The sequence below is a fragment of the Trichechus manatus genome, unplaced genomic scaffold (assembly GCF_000243295.1).
Source record: "Trichechus manatus latirostris isolate Lorelei unplaced genomic scaffold, TriManLat1.0 scaffold00087, whole genome shotgun sequence".
NCBI classification, from domain to species: domain Eukaryota; kingdom Metazoa; phylum Chordata; class Mammalia; order Sirenia; family Trichechidae; genus Trichechus; species Trichechus manatus.
The window spans coordinates 546,445-565,503 of NW_004444023.1; the positions used below are offsets into that span (position 1 = coordinate 546,445).

Here is a 19,059-nt window from a genome sequence, read left to right on the forward strand (position 1 = left end):
AACATAACTGCCTTTAATCCTGCCTCATTAACATCATGGAGGTAGGATTCACAACACACAGGAAAATCACATCAGATCACAAAATGGTGGACAGTCACATACTCCTGGGAATCATGGTCTAGCGAAGTTGACACACATTTTCGGGGGACACGACTCAATCCCTAACACTTGGTTTCTGTCAGTTGCACCCAATAAAGGCCAAGTAACAATGGTCCCTCACAACAAACAGTGGTATACAGGCATGCTACATACACACACTGGTGGTGCAGTGGTTAAGTGCTCAGATGCGAACCGAAAGGTTGGCGGTTCAAACCCACCAGCTGCTCCACGGGAGAAAGACGTGGCAGTCTGCTTCTGTAAAGATTACAGCCTTGAAAACCCTATGGAGCAGTTCTACTCTGTCCTGTAGGGTCACTATGAGTTGTAATTGACTCTGGCAATGGATTTCTTTTTACACACACACACGCACGCACGCACGCACACACAAAATAAATTCACAGACCCTGACACTCCACCTCAGTGCACGTGTCCTTATTTCTGGATGATGTAAAAGAATAAACTTAAAAAACACCCCAAACCAAACACACCAACGGCTCCCCCAAAGTAATGTGGCCCCTCTTCCCACCCCAAGATAAATAGAGACTTCTGTCTGTCTACCCACCCACCCCCCCATAACCCCCTCTGCTATAGACTCTGGGTATATATTACTCTACTCGGTAATAGACATCTCCCGAAAATAGAATTCCCACCCTGCCACCTTCACTCTATCTCAGTCCCGTCCCCGGGCCCCCCGTGCTTCAGACCACCCGCCACTGCAGCACGCTGGTGTCCTTGCCCCCTGTGGTCAGGGCCACACTGTCATCCCACAAGAAGGCCACGTTCGTCACATGGCTGCTGTGTCCCCCGTATTTGTGGCTGAGGGCCTGTTATAGGAAAAGAAGGAGATGAAAAAAAGGTCAAAAACCAAACCAGCTGCAGTCAGACTAACCAGATTCTGACTCACGGTGACCCTGTGTACGTCAGAGGAGAACTGTGCTCCAGTGGGTTTTCAATGGTTGATTTTTCAGAAGTAGGTTGCCAGGCCTTTCTTCTGAAGTGCCTCCACGTGGACTCAAACCACCAACCTTTTGGTTAGCAGCCGAGCGCATTAACCATTTGAACCATCCAGGGCCTCCCCATGATCTTCCTGACCTGACCCTCATTTCCTCTGCTCAACAAGCTCCTCCTTTACCAACCAAGAAGGCAGCTGATCTGGTTTTTTCAACACCTCATTTGAATTAAAAAAAAAAAAAAAAAAGATTGTACATGTGGCGGAAGCTGTTCTACATGAAGAGATTTGAGACATAACCAAATTTTAAACAAAACCAAATTTCAAGCAAACCAACTGCAGAAGGCCATTTTTGCGGCAGGCAAATTTGAATATGGATCATATCAAGGAATTAAGGTTAACATTATTAGGGGTGGTAATGGGTTTGTGGATATGTAATAATTATCCTTGCTTTTTAGATATGAAGGCTTAATTTGGGGGACTAAAAGATGATATACGGCAAACAGAAACCTGCACGCCAATGTTCCCTGCAGGACTTTTCACAATAGTCAAAAGGTAGAAACAACCGAAATGTCCATCAACAGACGAATGGATAAACAAAGTCTGGTACATACACGCAATGGAATCCTACTCAGCCATAAAGAGAAGTGAGGTCCTGGTTCACGCCACAACATGCAAGAACCTTGAAAACATCACGCTGAGTGAAACAAGTCAGTCACAAAAGGACAAGTACTGCATGATCTCACTTATATGGAATAAGCAATGGTACAGAAACCAAAAGCTATTAGTGGTTACCAGGGGTGGGAGGGACGGGGGGAGGGGGAGTTATTGCTTAGAGGGCAGTGAGTTTATGTGAATGGTGGTGGAATGATTGGGAAAAGGATAGTGATAATGGTTGCACAACTCCAAGAATGTAATCAATGTCACTGAATTGTACACATAGAAACTGTTGAGTTGACCTATGTTTCGTTATGTGTATTTTCTCCAGACACACACAAAAAGGTGATATATGGGGTTTGCTTCACAAAACAAAAGAGAACAAAAAAACAGACAGAGCAAGAAGAGAAAGAAGACACAAGGGTGCCAACCCTGATAATAGTTGAACGTGGGTAATGGGTACAGTACTATTCCTTCTGCTTTCGTGTATGAAAAATTTTATAGCAAAATGTTAAAACAAACAAACTCGTTGTCTTTTGTTTGAACTAGAGAATGGTAAAATGAACGTCCAGTTCTATCTTAGATGCAGGATATCTACGGACAAGTTGTGTATGACCCATAGTATTTTTAGAAAGCTAGTTGCTGACATTTAAAAATCAAGAGAGTTCACATGGAAATCCTGATTTCCGGCTGTTCTGAGATCTGAGAATACTGAACCCGCTTTGTACAGGGCCACAACCAGCGGGGTGTCAGGAACAGCTGTTCCTCAGTACCCCACAGCCTCACCCCCAGACTGACTCACTCATTCTCGCCACCTGCCTGACCCTGTGGCACTGGAGTTTGTGACCCTTTGTCCTAGAACTGCAGGAGAATCATGGGGGCTTCGAATCAGAAAATCTGAGAACTTCGTCATATTCCTCTTACAATCCCATGCACGTATTTATATTTTATGAGGGAGTACACAACCAATCCACGTTATTGGTGAGACCTCAATAATTTTAAAAGGACTAGAAATTCAAGAAGTTACACCCATAAAGTGGAGCCCTGGAGGCAAAGTGGTTAAGAGCTCAGCTGCCAACCAAAACGTCGGCAGTTCAAATCCACCAGCCGCTGCTTGGAAACCCTATGGAGCAGTTCTCCTCTGTCCTATAGGGTCGCTATGAGTCAGAATCAACTCCACAGCAACGGGTTTTTTTAACATCTTGGAACCATCCACCCCACCACTAAAATGTCAGCTCCATGAGGGCAGTGACCCCAAATGCTGCATCCCCTGTGCCCAGGCACACAGCAGGTGCTCAATAAATATTTGTTGAGTTAATAAGGATTAAAAAAAACCCAAGATTGTGGAACTGCAGACCCTCACAGCTTTAGAAAGTCACCATCTTCAGCATTAGACTCTGAAATCCCTTGACCTTCAGGGCAAGAAAGAAAGGCCCTTGGGATCAAGTCCACTGCCCTCCTTGTACAGATGGGGAAACCGAGGCCCAGAGAGGGCTGGGATGGACGAGGGCTGCCTGAATCTTGCCCCTAACACTGCTTGTTAATCCCAGCCCACCAGCCTCCCAGGGGCACTCACTCGAGGCTGACAGCAGGGGTAGCTAAACAGGTGGACTTTGCCAAAGTCATCAGCTGAAGCCAGCAACTTCCCATTGTGGGAGCGGGCCACGGCGTTGATGTCAGTACCGTCAGCCCCCTCGGACCAGATCCCTGCGGGCAAGAAGAGGGGGACACGGTAAGATGTCAGCTGGGGCCAGGGACCTCAAGGGAAGCAGGCCCCAGCCCCGCTTTCCTGCCTTCCTCCCACCCAATCTGACTCTAGCTGGAAACGGAGTTGGAAAGATCTTCTGAAAATGCAATCCTGACCCCATCTCTCTCCTGCTCAAAACCCTTCCATGGCTTCCTGGTGGCCTCAGGAGAAAGCCTAGGCATCTCACCAAGGCTCTGCATGGCCTGGCCTCCCACTGCCCAGCCTCAACCCTCACCACCGCTCTCCTTGAGATCTGCAAGGATTGAGCCACCCTGACATCTTGCATTTCCCAAATGCCAAGCTCTGTGACACCTCTGAGCTTTTGTATATGCATTCATTCCCTTTGCCTAGACCACACTTTCTTTTTTCACCCCCTGCGGAGTACCTCCTCATCCTTGACATCTCAGTGTGGATGTCCCCTCCTCCAGGAAGCCCTCCCTGACTCCCTCCTAGGCTGGGCCAAATGTCCCCTCTGGACTCCCCCACCCCAGCCCAGTCCACTCTGGGCTGTCACTGTCTAGACACACGTCTGTCTCCCTCACTGGACTGGGAGTGCCAGGAGGGCAGGGCTGGGGTGTCGTGGGCTCCTCTGTGTTCCCAGCACCGCCCAGCACAGGGCAGCCCCCGGAAGTGCTCAAGGAGAGTGTGTTGACTACATTCATGCCTGAATAAACAGGTGGTTGGGGCACCAGCAGTGTGGACCAGGTGCCTCCACCCAGTTTGGGCTCATTTTGTTACAGCTCCAAGGGATCACAGCAATCATCTCATCCCAGCCCTTCCTTTTACACAAATTCTGCTCACATGCAGAAAGGAGTGAGTCCCCCACCCTGGAGGTAACCAATAAGAGTCTGTGAAAACCACCAGTCAGGGATGTTTGTTGGAGCTCCTGGTGTCAGTGGGACTGCCCCCCTTCTAGTACTTACCGAACATCCCAAACCCGAGGACACAAGTGGCTGAGGCCCATTCCACATTCCTCACAGCATCTGCACTGGTAATCTGCTTACAGGTAGCGGGGTCCCCTGAGTCAGAAAATAGGAGGAGGGGCTCAGAGCTGGAAGAACTACTGATTTAACTCACCCATTTCACAGGCAGTGGACACTGAGGTCCAAGACAGAGGAGGCAAAGGTCCTAGGGCTCATTCTATGCCTCCAGACTGGCTGAGGATACTGGATCCTGAGGCTTAATATCCCAAAACCTAAGCAGGGACATCTGCTTAGAAATCTGCACCCCGCCCATTCAACTAGAAAGAGGAGGAATTGGCTAAAGTGATAACCCACTGTGAAGAAATCAGTAGCCAAAGCCCCAGCTAATCAGGAAAAAGAAGATTTCCGGCCAGTTGATACTGACTCATGGCGTCCCTATGTGTGTCAGAATAGAATCTTCTCCATAAGGTTTTAGTGGTTGATTTTTCAGAAGCAGATTGCCAGGCCCTCCTTCTGAGGCGCCTCTGGGTGGATTCAAACCACTAACCTTTTGGTTAGCAGCCAGAAGTCTTAACTGGTTGAGCACTCAGGGACTCCCAGCCAATCAGAAAGGCCCCTGAATACCAAGAGTCAGGGAAGAGTTGGAGAAGCCCCACCTTCCTTCCCAGAATTCAGGGGGGTATGCAAATCATATATGCAAATAAGGAGGCTGAGGGAAGAAAGTCTTTGGGTCTCCAAGCACTCACAGTACAGAATCTCGTAGTCCCCAGAGTTGGTGACAAAACAGCTGCTGTCCTGGGCCCAATCCAGGTGGGTGATAAAACTGGAATGGCCCTGCGGGGAGGGAAGGGGCAGAGTTAGAGCTGGAGAGGGCAAGACCAAGCAGAGGGGTGGGACTAGACTAGGAAGGGTGGAAGGCAAAATACAGAGGTGGGTGAAAACACAAGGGGGAATACACAAGCCTTTGGAATGTGGGGGCCGGGCCAGACTCTCATGGGCGGGGCCAGACTGTGGTGGGCGGGGCTAGACAAAAAGGGCTTAGACCATGATGGGAGTTTAGAACATGTGGGCGGAGCCAGACACAGAGGGGCGGACTTTGAATGCAAGGGGCTGGGCTACACGAAGGGGCGGGGCTACACAAAGGGGCGGGCTTAGAACACAGGAGTAGGGTAAATGTGTGGGCAGGACTAAGGCTCCTTGGCAGATCAGGGTGGAGTCGTTTGAGCGTTGAAGCTGTCGTGCTCCCTTGAGGTAGAAAAGTTGTTAATTCTGCATACCCCGGGAGGGGTGGCGGCGCGGGCTGGGGGCCACTGCCCACTCACCGAGCACTTGCCCAGGCGGCTAACCTTGCGGCCGCCCTGGTCCACCGTGTACACGTACACCAAGTTGTCGTGGGAGCCCACGGCCAGGTACGCCCCGTCTGGGGGAGGGGGAGGGGGCTATGAGGAAGCACCCAGGCTCCGCCCCCTCCTCACTCAGATTCAGCCCCCTGCTATCCCAGACTCCCCAGCTGTTCCAAACTGCTCCACCCACTACAGTCCTACACACACCCCCAGGCCTTGCCCCCAAGCTCCGCCCACACCCAGCCCGTAATTCTTGAGACTATATTCCTGCCTCTCCAGGGTGCCAGGCCCATCGCTTACCCGGGGAGAAGCTGACGACGGAGATCTGTTCATTGCCATCAGTGTGGATTGCCACTAGGTCATGGGTCTCCGTGTCCAGCAGCAGCCACCTTTTGGGTGAGAAGGCAAGGGGTGGGGTAGGGGTGAGCTGATCTGGCAGAAAGGGGCGGAAATCTGTGGGGTGAGAGAGAGAGAGACCCCAGAAGAGATTTGGGAGAGAGGCTGACACCAGAGGAATGCTGGAAGATCCAATCCAATCAAACCCTTACGTGAGTCCATTCCGACTCATGGAGACCCTATGTGTTACAGAGTAGAACTGCTCCATAGGGTTTTCTTGGGGGTAATCTTTATGGAAGCAGAATGCCAGTTCTTTCTTCCAAGGCACCTCTGGGTGGGTTTGAACCACCAACCTTTAGGTTAGTAGTCCAGTGCAAACCATTTGCGCCATCCAGGGACCTTGCTGGGAGATAAAGGTCTGGTAAACAGTTGGTACCTATTTAAGGGACAGTTCCCCAGGAAGCAGAGAAGCCCTCCCAAAGTGCCCTCCTCAGCTTTACCTGCCAGTCACCGTGCCCACGGCGAGGACAGAGCCACTGGGGTGGAAGCCAGCAGAGCGAGCGGGATCCTGAGGAGAAGAAAGAAGAAGCAGGGCTGGGAGCTGAGGTCCCCACGTCCTTCTAGCTATTTCCTGCCTCAGAGCCAACTTTTCAGCCTGGCATGGGGGCTCTCAGCCTCCTCTGCTGCCCTCCAGGTAACCCCCTACCCCAGCCACCGTGGAAATCATTCCTATTTCCTTTAACACGTCAGTCAGAACAGAAAATATTCCTCCTGTCACTGTTGACTCTGGAATCCTTTTTCCTCGTGGTTTAAATTCCTACAAGCTTTCTCCACTGCAGATGGTTTCTTTAGGTAATTTCCTAAAAGTGTTACCACAGGCACGAAGGGTACACATATTTTTAAGGCTTTTGATATACACTGCCAATTTGCTCTCCATAAAGGTCCATCAATTTTATGATAAGCTGTTTCTGCCTGCCTGTTTCTCCACATCTTCATCAGCACTGGGTATTATCACTTTTGGTTTTTTTTGGGGGGGAGGGCATTTTGTTAGTTCAGAAACAACAGCACACCATGGAGTCAGACTTGGGTTCAAACCACAGCTCTGACACTTCCCAGCTACGTGACATTAGTCAAATAACTTTCCCTGCAAGACTGGGTTTCAAGTAGAGATCAGCATTACTCTCTCATTTGATTGTTACAAGTATTCAGTGAGGGGGAAAGTCCTTAGCACAACCACAGCCTCCAGGAAGCACTCACTAAAGGCTGGCTGTGATTATAATTATACTGGGATGTTGGGCAAGTGGTGAGCCTTTCTGAGCCTACTTCCAAGCGAGGACTGTTATGGATTGAATTGTGTCCCCCCAAAATATAATGTGTTGTAAATCCTCACCCTTATACCTGTGGATGTAATCGCATTTGGAAACAGGGCTTTCTTTGTTATGTTAATGAGGCCATATCAGTGTGTCTTCAGCCAATCACTTTTGAGAAATCAAAGAGCAGACCAGGAGCAGAAGCAAGCAAGCAGGAATGGGGGAAAGACAGATGCCGTGTGGAGATCTCCAAGGAATACAGAAAGAAGGCTAGGGAAGCTGAGACAAGGATTTTCCCCCAGAGCGAACAGAGAGGGTCTTTCCCTAGAGAGGTGTCCTGAATTCAAACTTCCAGCTTCCTAATACTGAATATACCATGGACTGCCAAAAGAACGAACCAATCTGTCTTGGAAGATGTACAGCCAGAATGCTCCTTAGAAGCAAGGATGGCGAGATCTCATCTCACATACTTTGAACATGTTATCAGGAGGGATCAGTCCCTGGAGAAGGACATCACGCTTGGTAAAGTAGAGGGTCAGCGAAAAAGAGGAAGCCCCTCAGTGAGATGGATTGACACAGTGGCTGCAACAATGGGCTCAAGCATAGCAATGACTGTGAGGACGGCGCAGGACCAGGCAGGGTTTCGTTCTGTTGTGCATAGGATCGCTATGGGTCGGAATCAACTCGACGGCACCTAACAACAACAAAAAAAGCCCCCTAAACTGTGAGAAAGGAGCCCTGGTGGTGCAACGGTTAAGCACTCAGCTGCTTACCAAAAGGTCGGTGGTTCGAACCCACCCAGTAGCTCCAAAGGAGAAAAGACCTGGCTATCTGCTCCCATAAAGATTACAGCCTAGGAGACCCCACGGGGCAGTTCTACTCTGTCCTATAGGGTCGCTGTGAAGTCGGAATCAACTCGATAGCACACAACAGCAACAAACTGTGAGAAAATAAAGTTCGGTTTGTTAAAGCCACCCCCCTGTGGTACTGCTGATACAGTGGCGCTAGGAAACGAAGGCAGGGAACAATCTTTCCTGCTGCCTGGCGGTGTTTGGGGGAGGGGTCACTAAGATGACGCCAGAGCTAAGCCAGTTCCTCAGAGCATGGTCCAGAGACCCCCTGCATCAGAATCACCAGAGGCTGCTTGTTAAAAAGAATAGATCCCTCGTCCCACATTCAGACCTCTTGAATCAGTATCTGTTCTGTGACCAGTGCAAACTTAGGTGGCTCTGGAACAAGACTGTCCGACAGACCCTTCTGTGATGATAGAGATGGTCGACATCGATGCTTTCCAGTACAGTAACCACAGGCCACATGTGGCTATTGAGCCCTTGAATGTGGCTAGTACAATCAAAAAACTGAATTTTAAATAATACTAGGAATCTGCATTTCTAACAACCCCACAAGTGATTTTGATGCCCTGGCAAGCTAGAGAACTGCCGTGCTCAGCACAGGCCTGGCATATAGTACGTGCTCAATTTAGACAGGATGACGATTATTATAAACCCATTGCCATCAAGTCAATTCCAGCTCACAGTAATCCTACAGGACAGAGTAGAACTGCCCCATTGGGTTTCCAAGAGTGTAATCTTTACTGAAGCAGAATGCCACAGCCTTCTGCTGCTAAGTGGCTGATGGGTTGGAACTGCTGACCTTTTAGTTAGCAGCTGAGGGCTTAACCACTGCGCCATGATTATTATGTATGCCCCTAATAATTTCCCGGGCACACCATCCCCCATTCACAGAAGTTCAAAGGTCGTATGTTGATATTGTTGTACACCATCGAGTCAATTCCAACTCACAGAAACCCTACAGGACAGAGTAGAGCTGCCCCATAGGGTCTTCTTGGCTGTAATCTTTACGGGAGCAGATCGCTGAGTCTTTGATCCTGTAGAGCCACTGGTGGGTTCAGACCGCCAATCTTACAGTTAACAGCCAAGTGCTTAACCACTGCACCATCAGGGCTCCTTCAAAGGTCACAGTAGTCCCCCCCTTATCCACAGGGGATGTGTTCCAAGACCCCCGTGGATGCCTGAAACCACGGATAATACCGAAGCCTATATATACTATGTTTTGTCCTATACATAATTTACAAATTGGGCACAGGAAGAGATTGCAGTCCGATTGATTACTTTTGTGTGTGGCCTTTCTAGTCATGGTCTTGTAACTTCCACCCAGGTGACTGGGCGAGATTGTCTGATGGGGTAATTGTAGCCCACCAAAGGGATTGGTCACTTTTGCCATCCCTCTGGGTTGGAAATGAGCCACCCCAGAGGTGGGGAAAGAGAAGAGCTCACCACCACCAAAGAAGGAGAGACCTTCAGGAGAGGGCACAGTGGGCTTCCCGGTCCACGGAGCGAGAAAGCTGAGTGCCTTTGGCAGAAACTGAGGGCCAGGTAGAAGTGTGGGAAGAGGCTGTCCTGATGGAAGAACTGTATCCTTGAGCGTTCCTGAGCCTGAATTGCAACCTGTTACTTCCCTAATAAACCCCATAATCGTTGAGTATTGTCTGTGAGTTCTGTGTGGCCACTGCAATGAATTATCCAACCCAGCAGAGAAGTAGAGAGTGCTGGGGGAGGGACGGTTGGTGTCAGAATTGGTAAAGATGGCTGAGAGAGGAGGGATGTCTGACCCCTGCCTCATAGGAATGAATCAGCCTTGGGCCGTTGATCTTGATTCTCCTTCCACCTTGTGAAGTTAGAGGAGGTCAGACACCACCTCCACGCATTTTCACAGAGATTAACAACAATAACTAATATTTGGTGGACTAACCACCTTCCTTCTAGCATGTTTTCCTATACTAGAGGCAAGCGAGCTTAAAAGTACACTTCCCAGAATCCCTTGCAGCTGTCGTTTCACTGTGATTGGGTCCGACAGTCAGATGTAATTTTCTCTCTCTTGTATTTTTTTGTTTGTTTTGTTATATTGTTGAGAATATATACAATAGAACGTACACAAATTCAACCGTTTCTACATGTGCAATTCAGTGACACTGATTACATTCTTCAAGTTGTGCAATAATTCTCACCCTTCCTTTCTGAGTTGTTCCTCCATCATTAACATCAACTCACTGACCCCTGAGGTTCCTATCTAACCTTTCGAGTTGCTATTGTCACTTTGATCCCATATAGTTCTTAAAAGAGCATAAGGCTCAAGGCAGACGTTTTTACTGTTAATCTAGACTATTGTTTGGTTTTAAGAAGACGTCAGAGGATATATTTGGCTTAAGGTTTAAAGATTATCTCAGGGCAATAGTTTCAGGGGTTCATCCAGCCTCCATGGCTCCAGAAAGTCTGGAGTCCATGAGAATTTGTAATTTTATTCTGTATTTTCCCCCTTTTGATCGGGATTCTTCTATAGAATCTTTGATCAAAATGTTCAGTAATGGTAGCTGGGCACCATCCAGTTCTTCTGATCTCATGGCCAAGGAGGCAGTTATTCTTGGAGACAATAAGCCACACATTCCACATCCTCCTCCTGTTCCTGACTCTCCTTCTTCCTCTGTTGCTCCAGGTGAATAGAGACCAATTGCCATGCCTTGGATGGCCGCCTGCAAGCTTTTAAGACCCCAGACACTATGCAACAAACTAGGAAGTAGAAGAGAAGCACTAAACATGTTATTAGGCCAATTACCCGGGATTTCTCATGAAACCATGACCCTAAACCTCCAAACCAAGGCACTAAATCCCATGAGGTTTTTGGCTGTACATAAGCAGCCTCACAGCCACTCCTTTTTTGTTGTTGTTGTTGTAATCAGATGCACTTTTGTGGGCTCCAGAAGGCAAAAGGCAGAGGTTCAGCTTCTACCACTTCTACTGACCAGTTGGGTCATGAAAGCAATGGGATTTGCTGTGTTACTACCCAGTTCTAGTCACTAGTCTTGTGCATGTTGAAAGACAGGGCACAGAGTATCTGTTTTGTGACCGGTACAAATTTAGCCAGCATTAGGTGGCTCTGGAGCAAGACTGTCCAACAGAACCTTCTGCTACATTAAAAGATGTTCTACATCCACACTTTCCAATAGCCAGTAGCCACATGTGGCTGTCTGCCCTTGAAATGTGGCTAGTGCAGCCAAGAAGCTGAATTTTAAATTCTACTTCCATTTTTATCAATCAAAATTTGAATGGCCACACGTGGCTTGTTGTTGTAGCTGGTGGTTACCACACTGGACAACAAGCGTAGCTCCAGAGTCAAAAGTTGCAGCGGCCACAGCTTCTTGGTGCCTGGCTTGTGGCTATGATGGTGTGTTCTTGAACTCAACGGTTCCTAACTCCCCACCTTCCTCTCTGTGGCAAAGGCAGCAGCTCCCCTAGCGGGTTGCTTCTGTGGTGTTGTTCTGGGCATCATTCCAGCCACGAATGTGCTCCTCCAGCTCTTCCAATGAGTCTGTAAGCACCCAATTCCCTGTATTAAACTCCCTTCTGCTTAAAAATACCTTGTGTGGTTTCCATTCGATGCACTAAGCCCTCATGGATTGAGACAGGTAGTTTTGTCAGAGTGATGTGCTGAGTGCCCCATGTCCCATCCCCTTACCTCAATGCACCTGCTCCACAGGGGCTGGTGAGACCCCACACTCCACAGGTGTACCAGCTTATCCTGCCCACACGTCACAAACTGTGCCCGGCTGGGGTGCGTGGCCAGGCCCCACAGCTCTTCCACATGGCCCTGGAGGAAAGGCAAGACATCAGCATGGAGACCACCAATCCTGGCCCTTTCCCACCCAAACCCTGATGCCAGGAAAAAGTGCTGGGCTAGCACCAGCAACACACCCTGCCCCACAGTGTGGCTCGCGGAAGACCTGTTTCCCAATGTGTCCAAAATGGGCTGCGATCAGCAGACGCCTGCACCAGTGTATGGCTCCAGGTAAATCATGCCCCTTCCCCTGGGCTGCTGCATTCCTGTTTGTACAATGAGAGGCAGGGGAGTGTGGTATTTAAGAGCTTCACCTCGGGAGTCAGACAGGACCCAGGAGACTGTGGGACCCCACAGAGGGCACCCGGCCTGGTGGGTGGGACCCTCTGTTTTATTGGCTATGATATGAGCTCCTATGCAGGTGAGTTCTCCTTGGAGCCTCAGTTTACCTTCTGTAAAATGGGGATATTCATTGTACTAGCCTCACATCGTCATTGTGTTCACTCAACTCATGGATGGAAATGCTAAACACAAGGCTAGTAATGAAATGGTGCTCACAAAAGGGGAAGCTGCTGATTATTATTATTATTAAAATGGCGTCTCTATTCCCAGGCAGTGTACCTCAGTCGAAGCCACCACCCATCTGTCACTGGATGCTTATGTGCTGCTATGATGCTGAACAGATTTCAGCAGTGCTTCCTATTTAAGACAGACTAGGAAGAAAGGCCTGGTGATCTACTTCCGAAAATCAGCCAATGAAAACCCTATGGATCCCACTCGCAACTGATCGTGGCCATGGTACAGGATTGGGCGGCGTTTTGCTCCATTGTGCTTGGGTCACCACGAGTCGGGGGCTGACTGGACAGCAGCTAACAACAACTACAAACATGGTCCCTTCTGGTTTTAGGACTCCTAGAAAATCCCTCTCTCTTCATCTTTTCCTCATCTTCCTCCTATGGAGACCAGAGCCAGAGGAGGATCTAAATGCAGCAGCATGGATTTCAGTTAGACTGTCAGGAGGAAAACTCATGGAGGGAGTGAGGGGAGAGGGACCACTGAGCAAGGAACAATCGTGGCCAACACCTTTTGAACACGTGCTCTGGGCCGGGCACCATTCTAAGTGCTTTATATGAACTGACTTATGGAATCCTCACCAAACCTCACGAGGTCAGTTCTGTTATTCTCCTCATTTCAGAGAGGCACAGAGAGGTCACTCACTTGCCCAGTATCACACAGCTCATAAGTGACAGGGCTGGGATGCCAACCCAGGCAGGCATGCTCCAGAATTCATATATTTAAAATAAATAAATAAATAATATAGTAAAACCTGTGAAAGCCAGAACCTGTGTAAAGTGGAAACCTGTCAGAGAAGGAAAAGTCAAATATTTTCCACTAATAGAGAGCGACAGAAAAGTGGTAAGATTACAGCCTGTCAAAGGCAGAAAACTTGCAAGACCCAATAAGGCAGTCCTATCGAGTTCCAGCTCTCACAGGTTTCACTGTATTTTACTGTGTTTTTGGTAAAAGTTTACACAGCAAATTAGGTTCCCATTTGACAATTTCTACACAAATTGTTCAGTGACATTAGTTACATTTTTCACAATGTGTCAAGATTCTCTTAAATTGCGTTCTAGTTGTTCCGTTTCCAGTACTCTAGTTTCCCTGTCCCCTTATCTTCTCATCTTTGCATGAGAGTGACTGGTGACCTCTCGGTGTCATATTATTGTTTTCTCACTAGAGCACCGCACTCATGGATAATGTCCTTTGTTTCGTGTGCCGATCTGTTATTTTGCTAAAGGTACACTTGGGATAGTTTCAGTACAAGGTTTAAATAGTATCTCAGGGCAGAATTCATATTCTTAACCACCATACTTGGAGCCATTGGTGGTGCAGTGGTTACAGCACTCGGCTGCTAACCAAAACGTCGGCGGTTGGAACTCACCGGCCACTCCATAGGAGAAAGATGTGGCAGTCTGCTTCTTTAAAGATTACAGCCTTGGAAACTCTATGGGGCACTTCTACACTGTCCTATAGGGTCACTATGAGTTGGAATGAACTCAACAGTTTGGTTTGGTTTTTAACCACCGGACTCCACCACTTCTTGGTAGGTGGGGTTTTTAAGTGGGTGGGGAAGGAGGGAGTGGCACATCAGGAGGGGAGGAGTGGGCATTGAAGCTGCAAGCAGAAATACAGGCGGACTCCAACTCTGGAAGGGCCTTCCCAGCTCCTAGGAGCTGGATCCCTGGCAGAGTGTGTGGCCCAGGGGATATACGGCACGCCTAACAACCTGCCCGTACGCTTAGCAATAGAAATGGATACCACCCCCAGTTAGAAGGGGAGTGGGCAGCACAGCTAGAGCAGGGTCCTGGGCATCTTCTGCCATGCTAGCAGTTAAGCCGTTAGTTGCCGGAGCATAGGACATTCAGGGGGAAGAGGGTCGTAGGTCAGGGACCAGGGCAGGTAAAGGGAAGGTAAGTGGAGTTTGCCAGGCCAAAGGAGAAGGGATGAGGCAGGGAGGTGAGGAGATAGAAGAGGAGGAAGACAGAAAGGACGGGTGGTACAGTAGCACAGGGAGGAGAAGAGAGATGGTGGGGGAGGGAGGAGGGATGATACAAAAGAAACTCACCTGGACTAGCAGTGAGAAGCCCGTGTGGACCGAGCCCTGCAGGATGGAGTTGCGGGTGGTCCCCACATACAACGTGTCTCCCCGGCCCTCTGCCACAGTGCGTACAGGGCCAAAGTCCTCAGGGACCTGGGAGCGGGGCAAGAGGGAAGAAGGTAGAGGAGTGCAGGACACACATGGGGGGGTGGGGTGACATGTTGAGAAGAGGAGGGTCTATTGGTAGGAGCCGGGTTGGGGGGAAGCCTCCCCACCCTCATGTGAGCCTGCTCCCCCTCCTCACCTCCACCTCCTGCAGCTTGCTGTAGTCGGAACCCCAGAGGACCACCCGCCGATCGCGGCCCCCACCGGACACCAGTGTCCCGTCCCGCAGGGCACAGAGCCCAAACACGCCGCCATCGTGGGCACCCAGCACTGCCTGTGTGATGCGATTCCCACCTGCAGGGTGGCCAGGGCCAGGGGTCAGCACGGGAAAGCTGGCCCTGAACACCCCCTGAAAGTACCTAAAACTCTTGAGCCTACATCCATCCGTTCACTCATCTTTCCATCCTTCTATCTACTCTTCCATCCACACAGCCATCCAACCACTCACTACTCACCTACTCAAATACCCTACCATTTATTCATTAAACCATCTGAGCTAACATTTACCCATCCACCCATCTACCTTTGACCCATCTACCCATCCATTCATCTACTTATCTACTGATCTCCATCCAAATATCCACCCACCCATCAACTCATCCATCCTTCCATCTACCCATATGTCCATCAATCCACCCACCCATCTATTAACCCAACTACCTACTCTCTCACCCATTCATTCATCCATTCACCCACGCATCAATTTATCTACTGATATGTCCATCCATCTATCCACCCATCCACCCATCTATCCATCCATCCATTCTCTCATCCTTTCTTTCATCCATCATCACCTCTCATCCATTCATCCATATTCTCTGTCATTCAACTACCCATTCACCAGTCAATCCATCCTTCTATAACCTAAACATCCACTCATTTTCCAATCCATCTACCCATTCATCCACCTATCAATCCATCTGCCAATGGGCCCATCCATTCATTCATCCTTTAACCCATTCAATCAACAATTACTTAACTAGCATTTACCTGGGCCTAGTCTCATACTGGATGATACTGGAAACACACATGTGGTGACCAACACAATCCAGGTCATACCTTCATTGGGTTCACAGTCCAGTGACTGAGACAAACCTATTACCAGTCAGTGACAACCCAAGGTAGTTGGGGCTAGGGTGGAGGAACCCAAGAAGCTATGGGATCCCAGAGAGGGTACCAGGCTTGGTGGGTCAGCAAGGGCTTCTTGGAGGAGAAGATGGCTAAGCAAGGATCTGAAAGTTGAGTAGGAGTCAGCTAGGACAAGCAAGGGTGGGAAAGTGCTCTAGGCAGAAGACAGTGAGACCAAGGAAGAGGCTGGGGGAAGAACTGGAGGAGAGAAAGGAGTAACTGTCTTCAATTCCCATCTTTCACATGTGGTGCCACTTCCTCCAAGCTAGCCGGGCTCTCTTTACATTAGACACATACATCATTCTGTCCACCTGTCTGACACCCTGAAGTCCCATGGGCTGGGCCAGTAGTAGGCCTGGGGCCATGGAAATGACTCAGACTTAGTCCCCGCCCTCAGAGAGCTCACAGTTTGCCAGGAAAGACACACTGCCACCAAGTGTTCAGAGCTTATTCTCAGCTGCCTGATCTCAAGGAAACCTCAGAACAATCTTGTGAAGGAGATAGTGATAGTATACGCATTTAATAGATGAGGCAAATGCATCTCAGACAAGAAACGTGACTCTCCCAAGGCCACACAAAGAGCACACAGCACTGCTAGGACCTGAACCCAGGACTAACCAACTCCTAAACTCACATGCCGGCCCTGTCTAGGGTAATCCTACGGGAGACCTGGTTTCCCAAGGTCAGAAGAACTGATGCTTAAAGATATCTCTGCCTGCCACTCAGCTTACAGGCAAGAAATCTGAGGTCCAGAGAGGGAAAATCTTTACCTGAGGTCACACAGCAACACCTGGTTCAGGCCTGATTCCCATATACCCATGTGCAGTATGGCAAAAGATGTGAAAATGGCAGGAACTTCAGAGATTAAGTGCACTGACTCTGCCCAGCTCAGCTACTTACTATGCCACGTCCCTTTTCTGAGCCTATTGTATCTCATCTGTGAAATAGGAATAATATTCAATGCAGCCTTGAATAAGGAATATAATGTATGTGAAAGCAAAAATGCACAGGCCACAGAGCAGCAGAGCAAGAGGGAGAGTCAGGAACAGGAGGAGGAAATGAAATGCATGCCTACTTGCTTCTATGAATAAAATACCTCCTTTTCCATGAGACCAGAAGAACACATGCTGCCCAACTGCCATTACTGAACATTTTGATTAAAAAATTCTATAGAAGAATCCTGATCAAAAGAGGGAAAAATGTAGAACAGAATGCCAAATTCTCACGGAATTTCAGACTTTCTGGAGCCATTAAGACTGAATGAACCCCCAAAACTGTTGCACTAAGATAATCTTTAAACCTTAAATCAAAACTATCCCCTGAAGTCTTCTTTAATCCAAATAATAGGTTAGCTCATTTAGTTAAGAATGTTTGCCTTGAACATTGTGCTCTTGGAGGATTATCTACATGGGATCAAATTGACAACAGCAACTGGAAAGGACAAATAGGAAGCTTAGCGGGGCAGTGAGTTCATGTTAATGGGGAAGAAGCAATTTGGAAAAGGAGAGCGAGATGGGTTGCACAACTTGAAGAATATAATCAAAGTCACTGAATTGTACCTGTAGAAATTGTTAAATTGGTGTATGTTTTGCTGTGTATACTTTCAACAACAAAAATAAAAAAAAAAAAAAAGCTCAGGCCAAAAAACTCATTCATTTGTTCATGCCATCCATTTGCTGGGACAAACCATTCATTTCTTTATTCACACATTCACCCAAAGGTTGGGGTAAGCTGTTATTCACTCCTGTCTTTTTGGCGGAGACAATCCATTAATTCATTAACACATTCACCCACCAGCTAGATTGGTCTATCCATTCATTCTTCTCCCAGCCTCTGGCTAGGATAACCTATTCATTCATTCATTGATCCACCAGCTAAGACAATTCATTTATTCATTAACAAGGTCATCCATTGGTTAGACAACCATTCATTCATTTATCCATCCATCCACTGGCTCTGACAATCAACTCATCTATTCATTTCCTGGGTCAACCTGTTCACTCATGACACTTCAATCCATTGGCTAAGACAACCACTGAATCATATTCACTCACTCATTCACCCATTTATAGATCCATTGACTGGGACAAACCATTCGTGTAACTGTTCATTTACCTAATCACCCACCGACTAAGGGGGATGACAAAGTTATCTACTCATTCTTCCATTCCTTGATTAAGAATTCTTTCATTCATTCATTCATTCGCTGGCTGGGACAAAGCATCCACCTATCCATTCATCCTTCCACTGAGATAATCCATTTATTTATAATTCAGACTTGATCCCTAACATGGGATTTATAGACAACAAGTATAGGGAAACAGTAAAGGTTTCAGGGAGAAGGGGAAATTTGAGCTGAGCCTTGATGGGGATATTGGAATTAACACACAAGGCTTTAATCTATTTTATCACAGGATATAAGCAAAGTTAGAGGAAGGGAGACACAGCTAAGGGTGTTAGGGGATTGGACTGGGGACCAAACATATGAAGTGACACTGACCTTTGCCCCAGACATAGAGGTTCCCCACAGAGTCCCCAGTGACTACGTCGCCACCTTCCAGAAAGGTCACGCACAGCACATACTTTGGTTTCTCGTGTTTCTAAGGTGGAGGAGGAAAGGAGGTGTCAGAAGGTCACTGAAGCAGGGGTGGCCTCCCAGAGCTCACTCATCATCCAGGACAGTGGTCCCAGGAATCCTCTCCTTGCTTTTGGCTGTGAGGCCCACATGGAGCATCCCCACCTCCAGTGTGTCTGCCCCCGGAGTGCTCGTGTCACCTCCAGGGTTAATGCTGGCCTGTCGCCCTTTCCCACCATGACCCACCTCCTGCCTCCTCACTCTCCTTCTGGACCTTTCTCTCTGCCCCTCAGTCTGCCTTCTCTCTCCCCCTCGGCCTCCCCTCTCTCTACCCCTTGGTCTCCCCCTCTCTCTCCCTCGGTCTCCTCTCTGCCCCTCAGTCCCCCCCACACCGCCCCTTGGTCCTCCCTCTCTCTGCCCCTCAGTCTCCTCCTCTCTCTGTCCTCTCTCTGCCCCTCAGTCTCCCCCTCTCTCTGTCCCTCAGTCTCCCCCGCGGTCTCCCCTCCCTCCGCCCCGCGGTCTCCCCCAACTCCGCCCCGCGGTCTCTCCCCTCTCCGCCCCGCGGTCTCCCCTCCCTCCGCCCCGCGGTCTCCCCC

At 48.8% G+C, this 19,059-nt stretch overlaps 1 protein-coding gene across 2 annotated transcripts in view; it reads right to left on the reverse strand.

Annotated features, from left to right (window-relative positions):
* Window positions 1-518: 518 nt before the first annotated feature.
* Window positions 519-19,059, reverse strand: part of EML2 (EMAP like 2) — a 33,604-nt gene continuing 15,063 nt past the window's right edge. For both annotated transcript variants that reach the window (XM_023736244.1, XM_012557109.2), the window contains 11 exons: window positions 18,389-18,488; window positions 14,900-15,054; window positions 14,623-14,748; window positions 11,898-12,029; window positions 6,555-6,622; window positions 6,019-6,107; window positions 5,698-5,795; window positions 5,122-5,209; window positions 4,376-4,471; window positions 3,282-3,412; window positions 519-923 (listed from right to left, as the gene is read on the reverse strand). In XM_023736244.1, the coding sequence (XP_023592012.1) occupies window positions 798-923; window positions 3,282-3,412; window positions 4,376-4,471; window positions 5,122-5,209; window positions 5,698-5,795; window positions 6,019-6,107; window positions 6,555-6,622; window positions 11,898-12,029; window positions 14,623-14,748; window positions 14,900-15,054; window positions 18,389-18,488 (1,209 nt within the window). In that variant the 3' untranslated portion in view covers window positions 519-797. The remainder of the gene's footprint in view (window positions 924-3,281; window positions 3,413-4,375; window positions 4,472-5,121; window positions 5,210-5,697; window positions 5,796-6,018; window positions 6,108-6,554; window positions 6,623-11,897; window positions 12,030-14,622; window positions 14,749-14,899; window positions 15,055-18,388; window positions 18,489-19,059) is intronic.